The following is a 21904-nucleotide window of genomic DNA, read 5'->3' as shown; positions in this document are numbered from 1 at the left end:
GAGTGCAGTGATGGGATCACGGCTCACTGCAGCCTGGAACTCCTGGGTTCAAGCAATCCTGCCTCAGCCTCCCGAGTAGCTGGGACTACAGGCGTGCACCACCGCACCTGGCTTTTTTTTTTTTTTTTTTTTAGAGACAGAGTCTCCCTATATTGCCCAGGCTGGTATCAAACTCCTGAGCTCAAGTGATCCTCCCATCTCAGCTTCCCAAAGCTCTGGGATTACAGGTGTGAGCCACCGTCCTGGTCCATTTTTTTTTTCCATTAGACTGTTTTTCTGTCCCATTAGACTGTAAGCTTGCAAGGCAGGAACCATGTCTGCCTGTCTGACCACTGGACCCAGCATACAGTAGATGCCTAATACATGCTTTGTCAGATTGGGGGAAAATATATATTAGATATTAATATTATATATAATATATATTTTAAAATTATATAAAGATTACATGGATATATATAAAATCAATATAATTTATTTAAAATTTCAGCTTTAAATAATTGTTTTTGGCCGGGCACAGTGGCTTACGCCCATAATCCCAACACTTTGAGAGGCTGAGGCAGGAGGATCCCTGGAACCCAAGAGTTCAAGGTTACAGTGAGCTATGATTGTGCCACTGTGCTCCAGTCTAGGCGACAGAATGAGACCCTGTCTCAAAAAATAATAATATAATAATAATTGTATTTATGAATAACTTTTATTTAAATCAAATTTATCAAAATATTTCTTGGACAGGCGCGGTGGTTCATGCCCGTAATCTCAGCATTTTGGGAGGCTAAGGCAGGAGAATCACTTGAGGTCGGGAGTTCAAAACCAGCCTGGCCAGCATGGCAAAAACCCCCTCTCTACTAAAAATACAAGAATTAGGCCGGGCGCGGTGGCTCAAGCTTGTAATCCCAGCACTTTGGGAGGCCGAGACGGGTGGATCACGAGGTCAGGAGCTCGAGACCATCCTGGCTAACACGGTGAAACCCCCTCTCTACTAAAAAATACAAAAAACTAGCCGGGCGAGGTGGTGGGCACCTGTAGTCCCAGCTACTCGGGAGGCTAAGGCAGGAGAATGGCGTAAACCCAGGAGGCGGAGCTTTCAGTGAGCTGAGATCCGGCCACTGCACTCCAGCCTGGGCGACAGAGCGAGACTCCGTCTCCAAAAAAAAAAAAAAATACAAGAATTAGCTGGGTGTGGTGGCTGACGCCTGTAATCCCAGCTACTCAAGAGGCTGAGACAGGAGAATCATTTGAGCCCAAGAGGTGGAGGTTGCAGTGAGCGGAGATGGTGCCAGTACACTCCAGTCTGGGCGACAGGTACTGTGTCTCAAAAAAAAAAAAAAAAAAATTATTAAAGTAACTTTATTCAAAAGTACATACATTAACGATATAATCGATATTGCGCCTTTTTTTTTTTTTTTTTTTTTTTTTTTTGAGACTCTCGCTCTGTCGCCCAGGCTGGTGTACAGTGGCGCGATCTCGGCTCACTGCAAGCTCCGCCTCCCAGGTTCACGCCATTCTCCTGCCTCAGCCTCCTGAGTAGCTGGGACTACAGGCGCCGCCACCACACCCGGCTGATTTTTTATATTTTTAGTAGAGACGGGGTTTCACCGTGTTAGCCAGGATGGTCTCGAGCTCCTGACCTCGTAATCCGCCCACCTCGGCCTCCCAAAGTGCTGGGATTACAGGCATGAGCCACCGCGCCCGGCCGATATTGTGCCTTTTTTTAAGAGAAATTTTAATGTTTTAGAAGAAAAAACTTTTTGGAAAATGATATGAAAAATAATTTTAATACGTGCTTTAGCCTCGGGCTACCAGAAGAGCCCCAGATAGGGTCGAGGGAGGCCTCAGTCCTACATCTTCCCCTTCTACTTTGCCCAGATGGATTTCCACGCTCAGGGAAGTCCCCTCTCGGGTCCAAGCACATCCTGCGAGGGGACGCAGCACTTGTCCCGCCTCCGCCTGTCCGCGAGGTGACGCCAGGCGGACCGGAGCGATCCTCTGGAGTCCTTCATCTCTATGCTCTCCGCAGCCGCCTAAGCGACCCGGAAGCCGTGTCTAGCTGAGGGGTCAGTGGTTCCGGGTAGGAGCTGGGTGACCCTCGGCTGCTGCAGGAACCTGCAGCGACTGCAGCCATGGGGGCGCACCTCGTCCGGCGCTACTTGGGCGATTCCTCGGTGGAGCCCGACCCCTTGCAGATGCCAACTTTCCCGCCCGACTACGGCTTGCCCGAACGCAAGGAGCGCGGTGAGGCCCAATGCGCAGGCGCGACCAGAGGGCGTGGGGCGCGGGCGCCTGACCCCCGAACCCCTGGAACCCCAAGACTGGGCTCTAACCTCAGGTGTTGTGTCTGGGTTTGGGTCTAGACTAGGAGTCCAGAGGACGTGCGTGTCCCCGCCTGAGGGTGGAGGCGTTCCAGGCCAAGGGCACGGCTTGAGTAAAAGCCAGGGTGCAAAAGTGAGACAAGTAGGGGATCGGGCAGGAGTGCGGCGCGCAGAGCTCAGTCGAGTCTTTTTTTTTTCTTTTGAGACAGAGTCTCGCTTTTTCTTTCAGGCTAGAGTGCAGTGGCGTGGTCTCGACTCACTGCAGCCTCCACCTCGCAGGTTCAAGCGATTCTCCTGCCTCAGCCTTGCGAGTAGCTGGGATTACAGATGGGCACCACCACGCCCGGCTGATTTTTTGTATTGTTAGTAGAGACGGGGTTTCGCTATGTTGACCAGGCTGGTCTTGAACTCCTGACCTCAAGTGATCCGCCTGCCTCGGCCTCCCAAAGTGCTGGGATTATAGGCGTGAGCTACCACTCCCGGCTTCGGGCCGAGTCTTGGGAGATGTGGGGAGTCACGGGAGGGCAGGGACATGTTCATTGTACCCCTTTCCTAATGTCGCTGCAATTGTGGTGCATGCACAAGAAAATAAGGAAGATTCGCGCCGCGAATACCGTCCTGCAAAGTGCTTTGTTTTGCTTTGAGATGGGATCTTGCTCTGTTGTCCAGGCTGAGTGCAGTGGTGCAATCACAGCTCACTGCATCCTCGACCTCCTGGGCTCAAGCTATCCTCCTGCCTCAACCTCCCGAGTAGCTGGGACTACAGGAGCGTGCCAGGATGCCAAGCTGATTTTTTATTTTTTGTAGAGATGGGGGTCTTGCTGTTGCCCAGGCTGGTGTCAAACTCCTGGGCTCAAGCGATCCTTCTGCCCAGCCTCCCAAAGTGCTGGGATTGCAGATGTGAGCCACTATGCCCAGGATGGTTTTTTGGTTCATGTTTGTTTTTGCTTTTAATGTAGTAATATCACAGGCATACCGAGAGCCAGCTCTGGGCCACCTCCCACATTAGGAACCGCGGATACAGCAGGGAACTGGAAGGATGCAGGCACTGTCTCCAGAGAACTCACAGCACAGTGGGAAGGATTGTGGAATCAGGCAGAGCTGGATGGTGTCAAGGCAGGCTTCCAGTAGGCAGAGACTGGAAACAAAGACGTGAAGGGTGGCCAGGCACGGTGGCTCATGCCTGTAATCCCAGCACTTTGGGAGGCTGAGGCGGGCAGATCACCTAAGGTCAGGAGTTCGAGACCAGCCTGGCCAACATGGTGAAATACTGTCTCTACTAAAAATACAAAAATTAAGGCCGGGCACGGTGGCTCATGCCTATAATCCCAGCACTTTGGGAGGCCGAGATGGGCAGATCATGAGGTCAGGGATTCAAGACCATTCTAGCCAATATGGTGAAACCCTGTCTCTACTAAAAATACAAAAATTAGCTGGGGGCATGGTGGTGCGCACCTGTAGTCCCAGCTACTCAGGAGGCTGAGGCAGGAGAATCACTTGAACCCAGGAGGAGGAGGTTGCAGTGAGCTGAGATCACACCACTGCACTCCAGCCTGGGCAACAGAGCAAGACTCCATCTCAAAATATATATATATATAAAAATTAGGCTGGGCACGGTGGCTCACGCCTGTAATCCCAGCACTTTGGGAGGTCAAGGTCAGTGGATCACCTGAGGTCAGGAGTTCAAGACCAGCCTGGCCAACATGGTGAAACCCTGTCTCCCAAAAATACAAAAATTAGCCGGGTGTGGTGGTGCGTGCCTGTAATCCCAGCTGTCTGGGAGGCTGAGTCAGGAGAATTGGCTGGAACCCGGGAGGCAGAGACTGCAGTGAGCCGAGATCGGGCCACCACACTCCAGCCTGGGTGACAGAACAAGACTCTGTCTGGAAAAGAAAAAAAAGATGTGAAGGGCCACGAGTAGGGGTTGACCAAAGAGAGGTGGCAGAGCCAAAACTTCTAAACAGAGGAGGGACACAGTCAGGTTTGGTCAGTCAAAAGGTCCCGCTGTCTGCTGAGCGGGCGACAAGCTTGAGACAGACACCTCTAAGCAGCCTGGATTTGAGAGAAAGTTGGGAGATGGTATAATCGCTCCAGTGTCCTCACTCCAGGCAGTCTTTCCGCCCCAGCTGAACCTGCAGTCCATTGGTCCGTCCACCTCCCTCCCATTGCCTCACATACCTTGCTTTGCCCAAGATCAGCTTTGCAAACGCTAGCAACCTGCTGCCCTTCTCTCTCGCTTACTCTGGATAAACTCACCTCTTTCCCTTCCTTGGCGCCTATCCCCATGCAACTGAACATGATGCGGGAGAGATCAGAAAAAAACAGCTCTAAGCTAGGCAAAATGGCTCATGCCCAACGCTTTGGGAGGCCAAGGCAGGAGGAGTGCTGGAGGCCAGAAGTTCAAGAATAGCCTGGGCAACATAGCAAGACCCTGTCTCTACATTTTTTTTTTTTAATTAGCTGGGTGTGGTGGCACATTCCTGCAGTCCCTGCTGACTGGTCTCCCGATTGGTTCTCCAGTGGACTCTTCATGCTGCCTGGCCTTTCTATTACCTCCTGGATCCTTCACTCTCTCCCTCCCTCCTAGACCATTGTCCCCTGCCCTCTCTTTCCTCCTTTCCACCCCCTTTCAGCCAGTCACTTTGCTAACTGCAACATCCGCCTTGCTGGTTCAAGCAGTTCTCCTGCGTCAGCCTCCCGAGTAGCTGGGATTACAGGTGCGCACCACCGCACCTGGCTCATTTTTGTATTTTTAGTAGAGACAGGGTTTTACCATGTTGGCCAGGCTGATCTCGAACTCCTAACCTCAAGTGATCCACCCGCCTCAGCCTCCCAAAGTGCTGGGATTACAGGCATGAGCCACCACGCTCGGCCCATATTTATTTATTTGTTTATAGAGATGGGCTCTCACTCTGTTGCTTAGGCTGGAGTGCAGTGGTGCGGTTACCACCCACTGCAGCCTCAAACTCCTGGGTTCAAGCGATCCTCCCAAGTAGCTCTGCCTTCTCTGTGTGCACCACCGTGCCCAGACAGTTTTATTATTTTTTCTAGACATGGGATCTTTCTGTGCTCCCCAGGCTGGTCTCCCTAATACTTAAGCACTGCCAGACACGCTGTGGTGCTCTGTCTTCTGTCTGTTCTGTGTCTCCCTCCGAGGGCAGGGACCCTTGTGTGTTGTGTTCCGTGCTGTATCCCCACCACTAAGCACACAGTAGGCGGTCTAAAGTCCTTGCTGCTAGTTGATTATAAGTTTGAGACAAAAGAGGGAGGAGTCTAGGATTGCCACCTGGAGCTCCAAGTGCAGATAGGGAACAGCCAGGGGCTGCAGGTGATACCCAGGCCTAGGGCTCAAACGAGGTGTGGGGTGGAGGGACCACATCGGACTCATCTACCTAAGGGGTGGCAGCAGAGAAAAAGGATCTCAGACTGGGCGTGGGGGCTAGCACTTGTAATCCCAGCACTTTGGGAGGCCAAAGTGGGTGGATCACCTGAGGTCACGAGTTCGAGACCAGCCTGACTACCATGGCGAAACCCTATCTCTACTAAAAATACAAAAATTAGCCAGGCGTGGTGGTGGACGCCTGTGGCGTCCCAGCTACTCGGGAAGCTGAGGCAGGAGAATCGCTTGAACGTGGGAGACAGAGGTTGCAGTGAGCTGAGATCTTGCTACTGCCCTCCAGCCTGGGTGACAGAGTGAGACTCCATCTCAAAATAAAAGAAAAGAAGAAGGCTCTCAGAACAAAGCTTAACGCAAGGCAGCCATAGAGATGGGAGGAAACCTGGGAAGGCGGGATGTGGGAGGAGCCACAGGAAAGAAGGAAGTGGGAGGCTGGGGTCCTGGGCTGTTGGGTGGCCCTGTGAGAGCCCCTGTCTGGGCAGTGAGAGGGTGGGGCAGAAGCCAGAGAATGGAACAAGGGGCAGGAGAGGAGGACCTGGGCCTGAGTGGGATGAGGGAATCACGGCTGGGAAGCAGAGGGGAGAGAAGCCAGCCTGGGATGACTGCCATTGAGATGTGAGTATGTCTCCTCTCACTTGCGCAAATGGGAAGGAGCTGGGACTAAGAAAGATGTGGACGTCAGGAGGGCTAGGGAGGCTGGGTCTGAGGGAGGCAGCGGGGAACAAGTGCAGGATCGCCAGGCACAGGCTCCAGGGTGAATGTCCAGGGTTCCTCAGGCTCCCATCAGCCTCCTGAAGGTTGATTTGTCCGGAGTCAGGTTTGCTAGGTGAGTGCGGCACCGGGACCCAGATACTAGTCCAGCTGTCTTCTGAGCCCACGCCTAAGTATCTTACAGGTACTGTTAGCTCAGTGGATGCTCAGGTAACTTCCATGAGCTGATGGTCAGTTCTGAGGCTCAGAGAGAGGCCACGCCGCCGGCCAGTGCAGAGCCGGGACCCGGGCGGGTTGCAGACAAGAAAGGCTAGGAGTCTGACTGGAGCTGCAGGTGCGGGTGGAGTCTGAGGGGGTACTCTGGGAGAAGGTGGATTCTGAGAGCGGGGCTGTAGAGAGTTGGGGACGGGCATCCCTGCGGGAGGGGAGGCAAGGATCCAGCGCAGGATGTTGAGGTGCCTCAGGGTGATGGGGAGCCACCTTCTCCTATCTGGGCTTTCGTGTCTGGAGTTGCCTTTGTGCAAATTAGAAAAGGAGGCCCCTTCAGGACAGTGCGTCCATCAAAGGCATCTGCCATCCACTACCATCTGCCACCTGGATGTTAATGGGGGACACCCCGAGCCGTGGCTTCCTGATGCCGTGTGCCTGGGTCCCCTGGGGATCCCTGGAATTGGGGTGGGAGGCCTTCAGCCTGGTTGAGCCCTGCCCACTCGCTGCAGAGATGGTGGCCACACAGCAGGAGATGATGGACGCGCAGCTGAGTCTCCAGCTGCGGGACTACTGTGCCCACTACCTCATCCAGCTGCTCAAGTGCAAGCGCGACAGGTTCCCCAACTTCCTGGCCTGCAAGCAGGAGCAGCACGACTGGCACTACTGCGAGCACCGCGAGTGAGAACTCCCACACCGGCCCGCAGCACCCCACACCCCCAGCCTTCCACAACCCTGGCCCACCCAAGCACCCCACACCCCCAGCTCGCCCGAGCCCCCTGCCAACACCCACAGCCTGCACCCCACCCAGGCCCTGGCCCCTGGCAGGATGTGGCTCCAGAGGCCAGAGACCTGAACTGCCACTGAGGTTTCTAGCCGGGCCCCACCTTAGTCCCAGAGAGGGCTTTCTAGGGGCCTGTTGGATGGGGACAGGGCAGGTGGCTGAAGCCACCTAGGGGAGTGGCCAAGCCCAGGTTCCAGCGGGAAGCCCTATCATCTGCGTGGACAGACCCCAGACCTAAACCACAGGCACTCGGGTCTGTCTTCTTCAGAGGCCTCCCCCACAGTGCTGTGGGACAGCCCCTCTACTTCCCAGGGCTTGGAAGGCGTGTCCTGGCCAGCGACACTGACAGCCCCTCTCATGCTTTTCCCTCAGCTATGTGATGCGCATGAAGGAGTTTGAGCGGGAGCGGAGGCTGCTGGAGCGAAAGCAGCGGCGGGAGAAGAAGGCGGCAGAGTTGGCCAAAGGCCAGGGACCCAGGAAAGTGGACCCCCAGGTGGCCCTGTAGGGGGTGCACCCCCCACCCTATGGACCAGTCAAATAAAAACCTTCAGGCCCCTCACCAGAGTCCCCTCTTACGGCGCCAACGCGAGGGTGGGGAGAGAGCGAGGGGCATGTGGTGGTCCCCAACCTCGGACAGAAACACACAGAGCCCGAGTCCGACAGGGGCAGGCGGGGTTTATTCCGGGTGCTGGAGAGCTGCGGGCCCCACTCCTCCCCCAGAATGCCACCCGGGTGAGGGGCTGAGCCCCAGCAACGGTGAGCGCTCAGAGCAGGAAGGGGATGATGGGCATGCGCAGGGGCGGATAGTCCCGGAACTCCTTCAGGTAGCTGCGGTGCTTGCCCTTGGCCCAGATGGTCATCTGGGTGAAGCCCACCAGGGAGAACAGGGCCACTGCAGGAAAGAACGGGCGTCAAGGAGGGGCTGCAGGCCCGGAGGGGCAGGGCCCCGCCGAGGGAGGGCGGCAGGCTCACCTGGGAGACACTGCGTCATGATGGCGAAACCGATCCAGGACCCCACCTGTGGGCAGGGGCGGAGGGTGAGGGTGGGCAGGGCTGGACAAGGCCCGCTGTTCCGCCAGTCTCGCACCCTGTGGCTGTCCTGGACTCAGTCACCCACGTCCCCCAGCCCCTGCTTTCTGAGTCAGGGATGGGAACCCAATTCCAGTGGAAGCGGGGCTGTATACTGCGAAAACCCAAGGGCACATGCCTCCCGGCCCCCACAGCAGGGAGGCCGCGGTCTCCACCTCCCAATGCTCCCAATGCAAAAGCAGCTGCCCAGCCAGGCGCCCCCTCCTAGGGGCTGGCCCCTCCACATGGGACCCCAAGTCCCAGGGCAGAGAGGGGTAAGGCAGCCCCTCACCTCGTAGGTGTAGTTGGGGCAGGACACCAGCAGGAAGAGCCACGTGAAGGGGTTCTTGGTGGGGTATGGGATCTTCCGGGTCTTGGACCCTGGCAGGCAAGACAGGAGAAAGTCAGACCCCCTCACCCAGCCCAGCTGTCCCCCTGCCCCCAGCAGGCACTCACCAGCGGGCCGCAGGTCCCGCAGGGCCATGTGGATGGAGAAGTTGCCGAGCTGGCAGATCTGTCAGAGAAGCAGGATCAGCCTAGGATCGCCCAGATTTCCCCCACCCCGTCCCCACACCCAGCCTCCTTACCACAAAGATGGCGAGCGCCAGTTTCACCTGCTGAGCTCCGTAGGCTGCAGAGGAAGCAGCGAGGGGAGGCCCATGAGGGGAGGACCCGGTGGGTGGGGGCCGTGGGGGAGGGAAGGACGGTCTGAGGCCACTTACTAGGCGGCGTGTAGAGAGGGTGGTTGATGTAATAGGCCATCCACGCGGCGAAGCCCCAGTAGTAGGTGCAGTTCTGAAAGGGAGCGGGGTAGGGATGGGACTTGTCAGCGACGGGCAGGGCGGATTCTGTCTCATCCATAGGGCCCTAGGAGCACGGTGGGGAAGGGCAGGAGGGGCCTTGGGGCGGGGCTGGGGAGGATAGGTGGGGCCAAGGAGTGAGGCTAGGGCAGGGCTCTATGAGGGCGTGGTGGACAGGAGGGGCCTAGGGGTGAAACTGGGGCAGGGTTCTGCAGGGGCGGGGCTGGGGAGGACGGGCAGGGCCTAGAGGCTCTGCGGGGGCGGCGCTGGGGAGGTTAGGCGGGGCCTAGGGGTAGGGCTCTGCGGGGGCGTAGTGGAAGATAGGAGGGGCTATGGGGTAGGGCTCGATGTGGGCGGGGTGAGGCGGAAAGGCGGGGCTCAGGGGTGAGGCGGGGCTCAGGGGTGAGGCGGGGCTCAGGGGTGAGGCGGGGCTCAGGGGTGAGGCGGGGCTCAGGGGTGAGGCGGGGCTCAGGGGTGAGGCGGGGGCGGGCTCTCACCTTGAAGATGTTGCGCAAAGGCATGGTGCCATGGGAGAAACGGTGCACGAAGAGCGTCTCCAGCAGGCGCTTGACGTAGTGGAATGAGTGGCAGATGCAGGCGAGGCTGGTAGGGGGGAGCAGGCTCAGCTGGGGGCTGGTCCGGCAGGTCTTCTGCCTTCCCCTACCCTCCTCCCGCCTGCCCCACTTACTGCACCACCGTGTGCCGACTGGACGTGAAGTCGTATTTGTGGCCATAGATGAAGGGCACTCGGAAGTAGAAGAGCAGGTAGATGAAAAGGGGCCCTGCGTACTCTGTTAGGAAGACCTGAGGGTAGAGGGAGGCAAGTTGAGTCACCCAATGTGGCTGATGGGAAAGGAGGCCGTGGGTAGGGTCAGGACTCACCGTCACCCAGCTGATCTGGGCCCCCAGGTCCCGGAAGTAGAGCGTGGCCGTGGTGCCCACGGGCAGCTTCTGTAGAATATCCTCATCCTTCAGGGACTTGCCCTCTGCAGAGAGGCGGGCCAGGGCTCAGGGGCTGCCCGGGCCTTCTCCCACTGCCACCCAGGAGCCTAGGGGGCGGGCCGAGCGGACAGCTGTACTCACTGGGGTCCAGGCGGAGGGACTGGCGGGCGGGGTACCATTGCGGATCTGGGGGAGAACAGGGCGGTTACAGCCCACAGACTGGCAGGGCTCAGCCGGTCCGCTGCCCAGTCGCTGTGCCAGCTTCTCAGGGTTCCCAGGGTGCAGGGACCCCAGGACTCCACAGCTCCTCCCACCCGGAGGCCAAGCCTCAGGCCTGTGCAGTTCCAGGACACAGGCCGGAAGAGCGCGGGCAGAAGCAGGATCTTGTCCTTCCCAGAGCCTAGCAAGGGCGTTCCTGTGGCGTGCCACGTGGGGGCGCCTGCCCCAGTCACGCCCCAGAAGCCTAGGCCACGCTCGGGCATCTCTGCAGGCCCCTGGGAGAGGGGTGCAGGATGGGATCCCTCCCACCCTAAGGTCCCTGGTCAGAGGGGTTGCAGGGGCAGTGTGGCCAGGCCTAGGACTCACGGGTCTTGGTGAAGAGGTTCTTGATCTCCGCAATGGTGGCGTGGGGCTCCACCTGGAGGAAGCACAGGCGCAGGGAGGTCAGCTCTGCAGGGAGCCCAGACCCAGGATGGGGAGGTAATGAAGGGGATGGCAAGCTTGGGGTTGGGCTGCAGCTATGGGAAGGGGGAAGGGCTGGGGTCTGGAAGGCAGAGGCCTGGACAATCAGGGAAGAAGCAGCGAGGGCCCTGCCAGTGCAGTGACAGCAGGGGTCTGGGGCTCCAGTTTTACCCTCAGCCAGCAGGCCCCCAGCCCAGCTAGTGGCAGATTAAGCAAGGGAAGGCAAGCCTGCTTCTCTGCCCCTCCTCTCTACTCCTCACCCATGACTCCCCCAGGCGCAAAGGCCCTCTTTCCTCCCCAGGGACAGGCCAAGCCCCTTCCCTCAGGGGCAAGGCTCAGCAGGGGCAAGGCTCAGCAGGGGCAAGGCTCACTCCTCCACCACCCTCCCAAGACCAAAATCCCCGCAGGGTCTACTGAGACTCCCATGCCTCCATTTCCCCGCCACACCCAGGGGACGGGGCTATCTACCCTACCCCAAGTGAGGGCATACCCCTCCACAGGGCCCCACTGGACAGCTCCTGGGCTGGAAGGAGGGGGGTCCTGGACCCAGTGCCCTTGGCCCAGTGCAGCCCATGTTCCGGTCCTACCTTGTCCAGGAAACACAGCTTCTCCCTTGTCTTTGCATCCAGAATCTCCACCTCGAAGAAGAGAACAGCCTTTTTAGGTTTCTTGGCCACCTTTGGGGGTGCGGGCCTGGGGAGCCCATTGAGGCCAGGGAGGAGACCTGGGGTGGCCTCCCGGGCCACCAAGTTCAAGCTCATGTCCATGCCGCCTGCCACCAGCCCTGCCGCTCGGCTCTGTCCACGGTGGCCAGCAGCCCCAGCTGCCAGCCGTCAGCCCCCACCACCGACCTCCCCACGCGAAGCAGCCCTGGGCCGGGCAAGCGCGATCAAATTCTGCCGCGGTGCTGGAAAGGAGCCCGTGCCGGCCCTGGCACTGCCGGCTTCTGTGCCAGATGTAACCCGAGTGGCAACCACAGCCACAGCCCAGCTAAATATAAAACCAGCCCGGACTGCGCCCCCCTCCCAGGAGCCGTGCCACAGACCTTCTCTGAGGGGGGTTTAGGAGGTGACCCCCGGGAGCCAGGCTGCCCTGAAAGCAGTTTTTGAGGGGTCACAGTCCCTCAACAGCACCAGCACAGGGAAAGCCCCAGGGGCAGCCATGGTGACACCTCCCAGCCCCCACCCTGCACAGAGCCAGCGGCCTGAGGAGAGTGAGAGGCCAGCAGGCCGTGCAGGCCCCAGCTCACAGCTCAGGCCTAGGGAGTTCACTGGGCTTGGAGAAATCCCAGCTATTTTGAGAATCCACGAGACAGATCATCCATTTCCCCTTCGGAGCTGTAAGAGACACTTCGGATTATTTTCCTTGTGCATTTGTGTTACCAGGGAGGTGACAGATTCTGGAGTTATGGGTGCAGAGAGCCTCTCTCAAAGTGTGGAAAGGATCGGGGTGCTTGGAAGTTTTAGGCAAGCGCCTCCAGTCTGGGCTGAGGAGGCCTCCCCGACCTTCCTCCCCACCCACTTCTCACCTTGTAGCCACCTGTGAGGCAGGCTTCCCACTGAGTCAGCCCAAACACTGCACCCCTACCCAGGACCTGCACCCCGCTAAAGCCCGGCGCTTCCTGCGTCCAAGAGCTAGGCCTGTGCCAGCCCCTGAGGGAGGAGTCCGGCCCAGCCCTCCCTGAGCCCCCAGGCCAGTGATGAACGATGGGGGTGCAGAGGGGCAGGGCTGGAGGGAAGCAGTCCCCGCGGATCTGACCCACCCTATGCAGGGGTCAGTGCAATCCTATCACACAGGGGTCGTGGCAAGCAGGCAGGCCTGATACCAAGTCAGCCACCGGCCAGCAATTCTTGGGGGACCCTTCCTACCCACAGAACCCCCAGCGGGGGCCCCCAGAGGCTGCCTGAGGAAAAGGAGCAGGACATAACGCTCAGAAACAAACCTCTGGGCCGGGGTCATCCCAGGGCAGGTCCACCCACCCAGAGCCCAGGGAGACTGGGCCATGGCAGCTAGGGCCCACCCTGCAGGAGAGGGCACCACGGTCAAGCCAGAGAAGGTGGGCACCCCTCCTGCACACTCCCAACGACAGTGGGAGACAAGGGGGCTTGGTGGCCTGCACTCGGGAACCGTAACCAGCCCTGCCTTGTAGTCCCTGGGGGACCCCAGGCATGTCACCTCTCTCTAGGCCTCAGAAGGGGGCAGGTAGGAAGCGGACTACCTCCCAGGACTGTGAGGGTCCCCTGCAATGGTGCGTGGGGTACACTAGGTGACCCCTGACAGATGGGCACACCCCATGGGATGGGAGGTGTTGTTGCCTGGGGGTTTGGTTCAGATCCCCACTCCCCTGCTGGCCTGGCGGTCACCACACCATGGGGGCCTATTTCCCCAGCTATGACACACTTGCCCCCACTTCCTGGACAGGAGGGTGGGAATGGGCCCAGCAGCCAGGAAATTCTGGCCCATGGGGCCTCCTGAGTCCCTGCTGTCAACTCCAGGCACTGCCTGGCCATGTGGCCTCTAGGGGAAGGTTACTGAGCTCCTCCAAGCCACAGCGATAACAAGGCCAAAGAGCTGGCACATGGAGGGGCCAGAAAAAAGAGCTCGGTCACACCACGCGGGACGTCTGACCCCACCAAGGGGATTTGTGGGAGAGGGACAGAGGACAAGGGGCGGGATGCACGGGAAAGGGTTAGCACAGCAGGGCCCTGGGCGGGCACAGGGCCTGGCCTGTGGCTGCAGGTATATTAATAGTTCCCGGGCCCCAGGCAGGCAGTGCCCACATGCTTCTGAGCCCGTGTGGCCCGCAGGAAGGCAGCCCGGCGTCCACAGGGAGAGGAGGCCTCCGAGTTCCTGCTGAACCACTCAACAGCTTAAAATACAACCAGCCCCTCTCCCTGTCCAGCCAGCTGCTAGGGGGAGGGGTGAAATCCTACCCTGCTCCCCCCAACCTGGGCACCGAACCAGGGCCCAGGAGGGAGAGTACGGCCATCGGGGTCCCGGCTAGCTGCTGGGAGAGGACGCCAGGCTGCGGCAGGAGGGGGCGGCCGAGAGAGGGGCCACACGCACAGCTGCAGCAGCGGCGACCAGGCCAGCCTGAGCCCAAGGAGAGGAGACGCCCGAGCCTGCAAAGAGGTAAGCCCGGGCTGCAGGGGACAGGAATGCCCATGGCTAGGGCCACCTGGGCAGGATGAGTCCTCAGTGGGACGGCTGCCCTTCTCCCGTTTCCTGCCCCAAATCCCCAGCTCATCGGCCATCTCCTCCTAGAGAGAGGACAGAAAGGCTCTGGGGGGAGCATGGGACCTCTCCATACTATTTTTGCAATTCCCCGTGTCTCTATTTTTTTTTTTTTTTTTTTTTTTTGAGACGGAGTCTCACTCTGTCACCAGGATGGAGTGCAGTGGTGCGATCTCGGCTCGCTGCAACCTCCACCTCTCAAGTTCAAACAATTCTCCTGACTCAGCCTCCCGAGTAGCTGGGATTACAGGCACACACCACCACATCCAGCTCATTTTTTGTGTTTTAGGAGAGATGGGGTTTCTCCATGTTGCCCAGGCTGGTCTCAAATTCCTGAGCTTAGGCAATCCGCCCACCTTGGCCTCCAAAAGCGCTGGGATTATAGGCGTGAGCCCACCTGGCCCGGCCTATAATTATTTCTAAGTAACAAAGTTAAATAAGATATTCCAGGTGGGGTAAAAGAAATAAGTTACGCTAAGTGAGACAAGCCAGACACAAAGGGTCCCATATCTATGTCAAATGCCCAGAGCAGATGACGGGCCAGGGGCTGGGCGGGGGCAGGGGAATGGGGAGTGGCTGCTGCTAGGTCTTCTTTCGGAGTGAGGACAATGTTCTGGAACGAGACAGAGGTGGAGGCTGCATGATGCTGCGTGTGCACTCAATGCCACTGTTCACTTTTAAATCGGTTAGTTTCATGTTACGTGAATTTCACCTCAATAAATTATTTTAACAAACAGGCCCCAAATACCCATCAAAATAAAAACAGTCGGGTGGGAGGAGCAGGAGAGGTTCCCCACCCCCAGAGGGAGGGCTGAAGTGAGACCTCATCAAGGCCTCCGCGCCCCACATCCCACTGCCACTGCAACCTCTGCTCTGTGCCTGCCACACATACACACACACACACACACATATATATATACACACCTGCCCAGGCCTGAGGCCAGCAGCGGGCAGGGGCTCCCAGGGGAAGCCCAGGGCTGCAGAGGGCACAGGCAGCTGCTGAACAGAGCCCCAGGCAGGGGGTCCTGAGCACAGACAGGGAGGCGGCAGGCTCTGGCCCCATCTCCAGGAGAAGCGGTGAGGCAGGGAGGAGAGGCAGGCCCTCCTGAGGAAGCCCACAGAGCCACGGGGCTGGGAGGGGCTGAGATGCTCTGGGCGGATGAAGGGATACCTGTGGGAGGGGGCTACTGGTGTCAGCAAAGTCCCAGCACTGGCCATGGGCATGGGGTGTGATTCCATAGCCTCAGGCACGATGGGCAAGGAGAGGGCAGGAATAGGCGGGCAGGCAGGCGCTCTGGCCTGGGGCACGGGCTGGTGGCTCTGCCGGCCTGTGGCTCTGTGATGACAGTTCCACTAGCTTGAGAGGAATTCTCACCAGGAGGCCCAAGATTCCCGGGCCCAGCCAACAGCAACTCGTGGCAGCACAAGGTCAGGGCAGGGCCAAGAGCCAGGACGCAGGGTGGGGCGCGAAGCCCACCCTGCAGGAGGGGAGCAGGGGCGAGGTTTGTGCCTCCCAAGCCCGGAGGGGAGTACCGCAAGCAACAGGGCCCCTGTCTTCACTGTCTTTGTGATCATGAAGATATTACTAATGGGGGCAGGAGAAGTAAAAAGGAGGGCTCTCGTTTTCTAAGCACGTGTCACAGCTCCTGGGATTGCGCCCACCTGGTGGGTGAACAACCCATAGAAGCAGACCTACCCATTTACTAGCTGTGTGGCCCTGGGTGTCACCCAACCTCTCTGAACCTCCATATCCTCATGGCAAAGTGTGCTGTCCCCAGCTGCCATCTGACAGGGTTACCGTAATCATCCCTAGTTTAGGATGAATCTTATATAAGAATAAATATGATGACTGGGCACGGTGGCTCACGCCTGTAATCCCAGCACTTTGGGAGGCCAAGGTGGGTGAATCACGAGGTCAGGAGATCGAGACCATCCTGGCTAACACAGTGAAACTCCGTTTCTACTAAAAATACAAAAAAATTAGCCAGGCGAGGTGGCGGGCAGCTGTAGTCCCAGCTACTTGGGAGGCTGAGGCAGGAGAATGGCGTGAACCCGGGAGGCGGAGCTTGCAGTGAGCCGAGATCGCGCCACTGCACTCCAGTCTGGGAGACACAGCGAGACTCTGTCTCAAAAAAAAAAATAAAAAGAATAAATATGATGACTGGGCACGGTGGCTCATGCCTGTAATCCTAGCACTTTAGGAGGTCAAGGCGGGCGGACTACCTGAGGTCAGGAGTTCAAGACTAGCCTGGACAACATGGTGAAACTCCATCTCTACTAAAAATACAAAAATTAGCTGGGCATGGTGGTGCATGCCTGTAATTTCAGCTACTCAGGAGGCTGTGGCAGGAGGACTGTTTGAACCCAGGAGGCAGAGGTTGCAGTGAGCTGATACCGTACCACTGCACTCCAGCCTGGGAGGCAGAGCAAGACCCTGTCTCACAAAAATAAACAAATAAGTATGATTAGACCAACACTAGCAGAACAGCCATTCCAGGTGCACACGGGGGCCAAGCCCTGGCAGGACCCACAGGCCCCTTCTCCCGGGACACTGACCATGGTCTTGAAGAGGCCCATCCACAGGAAGCCAGGGCCAGAGAGCTGGTGCAGTGACGCCTCGCCCAGTTGGCCACAGTGAACCCAAACCCTAACAATAGAGAGACTTTCAGTGCAGAGGCTGAGCTGACCCGTCACCACCGGGATGACTGGCAGCAAGCGGCGGAGACTGCGACGCTCTCCACTGTCCCCTTGTGGCCGCACAGCCTCACTCCCGCCTGCTGGAAGGGCGTCCGCCGCAGCCGGCTCAGGCACAGTCCCAAAGCCAATGTCAGGGAGGGAGACAGCTCTGGTGCAGAATGGGACCTTAACCCTGGCCCTGCCACCAGCCAAGAGAGTTCAGGGAGCCTGCATTCATGTATCCATTCATTCATTCCTGCCTCCCTCCATCCCACATCCCAGGCCCTGTTCCAGCTCCCGGGATATGGCAGTGAAAAACACCAAGCCGGCCTCTGGGGTTCATGGGACCTGAACTCTAGCCTGTGCGTGCTGGGGAAGTAGGGGGTGGGGGCAGACAGCCACTAGCATGTTTTGTCACCAAGAGTTGTGAACAAAACTAGAAGGTTGAGGGGGAGGTCAGATTTAGGTCAGATTTTTTTTTTTGAGACAGAGTCTCCCTGTCGCCCAGACTGGAGTGCAGTGGCGCGATCTCGGCTCACTACAACCTCCGAGAGGATGGCCATTTTCAAGTGGTCAGGGGAGGCCTTTCTGAGAAAGGGGCATGTGAACAAAGGCCAGTAGACAGTGGGGGAACCAGTGCAGTCCAGGCAGAGGGAACAGTAAATGCCAAGGCCCTGAGGCTGCACTAGACCTAGCATGTCTGAACAGGAAGGAGGCCTGCGTGGCCTGAGCAGAGTGAGTCAGGGAGACAGTGGGAGGCGGTGAGGGCAGAAAGGTGATGTGGCGGTCTGTGCCACGGCTTTGTGGGCCATGGGGAGGACACTAAATTTTACTCTGAGTCAAGTGGCAGCCATAGAGGGTTCTTGAGCAGAGGAGGGATGAGACTTGGCTCAGGTTCAAGACTTGGCTTCCCCAGCTTTACCTGCTTGCCACTGTTGGGTGGAAGAGCCTGGAGGAGTGAGGGCAGGAGCTGGGAGCAAAGAGGGAGCTGCAGAGAGGTGAAAAGTAGGCTGGGCGCAGTGGCTTACACCTGGAATCCCAGCACTTTGGGAGGCTGAGACAGAAGGATCACTTAAGCCCAGGAGTTCAAGACCAGCTTGGGCAAAAGAGCAAGGCTCCACCTCTACAAAAATTATTTATAAAAATTAGCTGGGTCCGGCCAGGCGCGGTGGCTCGTGCCTGTAATTCCAGCACTTTGGGAGGCCGAGGCGGGCGGATCACAAGGTCAGGAGATCGAGACCATCCTGGCTAACACGGTGAAACCCCGTCTCTACTAAAAATACAAAAAATTAGCCGGGCATGATGGTGGGCGCCTGTAATTCCAGCTACTCAGGAGGGTGAGGCAGGAGAATGGCATGAAGCCGGGAAGCGGAGCTTGCAGTGAGCCGAGATTGCACCACTGCACTCCAGCCTGGGCGACAGAGCAAGACTTCGTCTCAAAAAAAAAAAAAAAAAATTAGCTGGGTCTGGGCACGGTGGTTCATGCCTGTAATCCCAGCACTTTGGGAGGCTGAGGCAGGCAGATCACCTGAGTTCAGGAGTTTCAGATAAGCCTAACCAACATAGTGAAACCCCATCTCTACTAAAAATACAAAAATTAGCTGGATGGGGTGGCGCACACCTGTAATCCCAGCCACTTGAGAGACTGAGGCACAATGGGCACTTAAACCCAGGAGACGGCGGTTGTAGTGAGCTGAGATTGTGCCACTGCACTCCAGCCTGGGCAACAGAGTGAGACTCTGTCTAAAAATAATAATAAAAATGAATAAATAAAAATACAAAAGAAATAGCTGGGCATGGCAGTGGGCGCCTGTAATCCCAGCTACTCAGGAGGCTGAGGCGGGAGAATCGCTTGAACCCAGGAGGTGGAGGTTGCAGTGAGCCGAGATCGCACCACTGCACTCCAGCCTGGGCCACAGAGCAAGACCCTGTCTCAAAAAATAAAAATAAAAAATTAGCCAGGTGTGGTGGCTCGTACCTATAGTTCCACCTACTCCTCAGGGGCTGAGGCAGGAGAATGCTTAAGCCTAGGAGTTCAAGGCTGCAGTGAGCCATGATTGCATTACTGCACTCCAGCCTGGGTGACAAAGCAAGGCCCTGCCTCAGAAAAAAAAAAAAAAAAAAAAAAGGTCAGGTGCAGTGGCTCACACGTATAATCCCAGCACTTTGGGAGGCTGAGGCAGGCGGATCACTAAGTCAAGAGATCAAGACCAGCCAGGCTAACATGGTGAAACCCCATCTCTACTGAAACTACAAAAATTAGCCGGGCGTGGTGGTGCATGCCTGTAGTCCTAGCTACTCAGGAGGCTGAGGCAGGAGAATTGCTTGAACCCAGGAGGCGGAGGTTGCAGTGAGCAGAGGTCGTGCCACTGCACTCCAGCCTGGGCGACACAGGAAGACTCCATCTCAAAAAAAAAAAAAAAAAAAACAAAAACAAAAACCACACAAGGCAGAGACAAGCGGTGAAATTCGGGATTCTGGACAGACTATGGAGGTAAAGGCAAGATGGCCTGAGAGTGGAGTGGGTGTGGGATGAGAGCTACAGGGAAGGAGGGAGGAGCAGGCACCACCTGAGCCCAGGCTAGAAGAGCTGAGCCAGCAATTCCCGCCCACCCCCTGGAGGCGCAGCCCGCAGGCCTGGCACACACAGCCAGGCACAGAAGGCCTCTGGAGCTTCGGCTTCCGCAGCTTCACAAACAAGCCAAGCCTGGTGCTTCCCAGTCCCCTCCCAGCTGTAAACAAGCAGGCTCAATGGCCTTGCTGGCGGCAGAGTCCACATCACAGGACCCAGCAAGGTGCCCGCCCGCCCTCTCAGCCCCAGACTAGGGGCAGACCTGGGCCAGATGGGGAGCTGGGATTCTGGGCCGGCCTCACCCACCATGGCTTATGAACCTGCAACTTCTGTGTGTCCTAGGACTTGACCTGCCCGATGGTGATGGGTGAGAACAGCTACCAACAGTTATTTCACATTCCCTGCCTGGGGCTGGAATTGCCGCAGCTTCCCAGACGTCTCTCCTACAGCGGCCGGAGGGGAGCAGGAACCATTAACTCCGTTTCACAGAAGAAGAGGCCAAGATCTAAGCAGTAAATCCCAGAGCCCAGAAGACCATGCGTGCATGTTCAAAGCCAGGCCATACCCCACCACACATGGGCCTCCAAGGCCCCCTCGCAGAGCTGATGCAGTGCCACACAGCCCACCTCTTGAGCTCAAAGCTCCAGCAGGCTCTCTCGGACCCCACAGGGGACTGCACTCCCTGGTAGGAAGCATCTTCTCCCAGGTCTGGGGCACAAGAGGCCTGGCTGGAGGTGCGACCCCTGGTCGGTGCAACCAGGGCCCTAAGTAAAGACACAAAGGGTCCGACAGGTCCTGCAGCTGGCCAGCCGGGCACTCACCATCCCTGTGCCGGGCACAAGCGCTGCTGCACTCATCGCCTGAGCTCCCTGTCCACGCAATGCCCAGCACAGAGGTCGGAGGCCTGGCCCGATCATGCCCAGAGCCAAGCCGGCCACCTCACCCCCATCACAAATGCAGAGACTCTGACACATTCATCTGGACCCCGGCTCAGCGGGTCGGCCCCCTCGGCTCCCTTTCCTTCCCACTTCCAGAAATATCAAGTCAACCTGCTAATGCCAGGATGGCTGAGAAGACCTAGGGCTCAGCTGCCAGGAACCCTGCACAGGCCACGCCTGCTCAGCCAGAAATACCACCTTCCCCAGTGGCCTCAGCATGTGACCTCATTTCTCAGCAGCACCCAGGGGTGGCCGCACCTGCCTCCCCGAGGCGCCACGGCAGAAGCAGAATGTCACCCGGAGTGGGGAGGAACCCTGAGAGACGCTGACCTCCCACTCCCAGGCCCCTGGACCACTCTGCTCCTGTCTCCCACCCGTGCTGGCAAGTCGAGAGGTGCCAGGGTCTCAATGCCAATGTCCCTAGGCTCTTGGATCTGAGACCAGGGTCAGATGCAGAGACAGCGGTAGCCCGGGGCCCCGAGAAGCTGGAGTTGCTATTCCCACCCAGCGGAGCCCCAAGAGAGCAGGGAGCAATCCAGCCTTGGAGGATGGTCCTCGGACGCATGAGCTCCCGGCTTGCGCAATGCAGCCACAGGAGTCGGAGGACGAATATGGCACAGGACAAACACAACGGGAAGTCGGAAAACCTGGGTCTCAGCCCTGGGCCTGCCCCCATTCTCCGTGGCACCCATGGCCTACGCCCCCTCCCTGGGGCTGTGCCCTCGGGCCTCCGAGGAGCACTGGCCCACGCAGAGCGGCACTGCTCTGGCCTGTTTCATTCAGATGTGCCACCAGCAGTGACATCTATCAGATGCTCACCCCGTACCTGGGGCTGTGCTGAGACCGCCACCCAGGCCTCACCCAGGCAAAGGACTGTGATGCCTGTTAAGTGGCTCGGAAAACTGGGGCTTGGGAACGAGGAAGCCCTTGCCCGAGGTAAGTAGCCTGCAAGTGCCAATGTGAGTGTCCACCCAGCTTGCTCAGGCCCAAAAGCTCCTATAATAAAATAACGCCTCCGTTCTAGAGAACAGGGCTACGTGCAACAGAGAAAGGAAACGGCAGGCCGGGCGCGGTGACTCACGCCTATAATCCCAGCACTCTGGGAGGCCAGTCTGGGAGGACTGCTTGAGCTCAGGTGGTCAAGGCTGCAGTGACCTATCATTGCACCACTGCGCTGCAGCCTGGGGGACAGAAGCCATGCTATCTCAAAAAAAAAAAGAAAAAGAAAAAGGCCGGGCACAGTGGCTCACACCTGTAATCTCAACACTTTGGAAGGCCAGGGTAGGTGAATTGCTTGAGCCCAGGAGGTCAAAGCTGCAGTGAGCTATGACTGCACCACTGACTGTACTCCAGCCTGGGCGACAGATGAGACCCTATCTCAAAAAAAAAGAAAGGCCAGGCACGGTGGCTCACACCTGTAATCCCAGCACTTTAGGACGCCGAGGGGGGCGGATCATGGGGTCAGGAGATCAAGACTATCCTGGCTAACACAGTGAAACCCCATCTGTACTAAAAACACAAAAAATTAGCCGAGCGTGGTGGCGGGCGCCTGTAGTCCCAGCTACTCGGGAGGCTGAGGCGGGAG

General features: G+C 57.9%; 3 protein-coding genes across 6 annotated transcripts in view; 2 read left to right on the top strand and 1 right to left on the bottom strand.

Annotated features, from left to right (window-relative positions):
• Positions 1–2047: 2047 nt before the first annotated feature.
• NDUFB7 (NADH:ubiquinone oxidoreductase subunit B7) lies at positions 2048–7972 on the top strand. The gene is given in 3 exon segments (NM_001194515.1): positions 2048–2232; positions 7137–7305; positions 7781–7972. Coding segments are annotated over 3 exon segments (414 nt in total). The 5' UTR covers positions 2048–2120; the 3' UTR covers positions 7914–7972.
• A 91-nt stretch (positions 7973–8063) lies between these two features.
• Positions 8064–21904, bottom strand: part of TECR (trans-2,3-enoyl-CoA reductase) — a 37165-nt gene continuing 23324 nt past the window's right edge. The window contains 12 exon segments of the mRNA NM_001244590.2: positions 8064–8300; positions 8381–8426; positions 8769–8857; positions 8933–8990; positions 9064–9107; positions 9199–9271; positions 9774–9879; positions 9965–10080; positions 10159–10262; positions 10360–10404; positions 10804–10855; positions 11487–11537. Coding sequence (NP_001231519.1) covers positions 8173–8300; positions 8381–8426; positions 8769–8857; positions 8933–8990; positions 9064–9107; positions 9199–9271; positions 9774–9879; positions 9965–10080; positions 10159–10262; positions 10360–10404; positions 10804–10855; positions 11487–11537 — 912 coding nt within the window. The 3' untranslated portion in view covers positions 8064–8172.
• LOC114674117 (uncharacterized) overlaps positions 13545–21904 on the top strand; it is a 35525-nt gene continuing 27165 nt past the window's right edge. For 2 of the 4 annotated variants that reach the window (XM_077977985.1, XM_077977984.1), the window contains exons 1-2: positions 13545–14031; positions 19724–21255. In XM_077977985.1, the coding sequence (XP_077834111.1) occupies positions 20868–21255 (388 nt within the window). In that variant the 5' untranslated portion in view covers positions 13545–14031; positions 19724–20867. The remainder of the gene's footprint in view (positions 14032–19723; positions 21256–21904) is intronic. The other 2 variants (XR_013409088.1, XM_077977986.1) reach the window with 2 other exon arrangements.

This window comes from Macaca mulatta, chromosome 19 (genome assembly GCF_049350105.2).
Source record: "Macaca mulatta isolate MMU2019108-1 chromosome 19, T2T-MMU8v2.0, whole genome shotgun sequence".
NCBI classification, from domain to species: Eukaryota; Metazoa; Chordata; class Mammalia; order Primates; family Cercopithecidae; genus Macaca; species Macaca mulatta.
The sequence above is the reverse complement of the archived record's forward strand: the minus strand, read 5'-3'. Positions and strand labels throughout refer to the sequence as shown.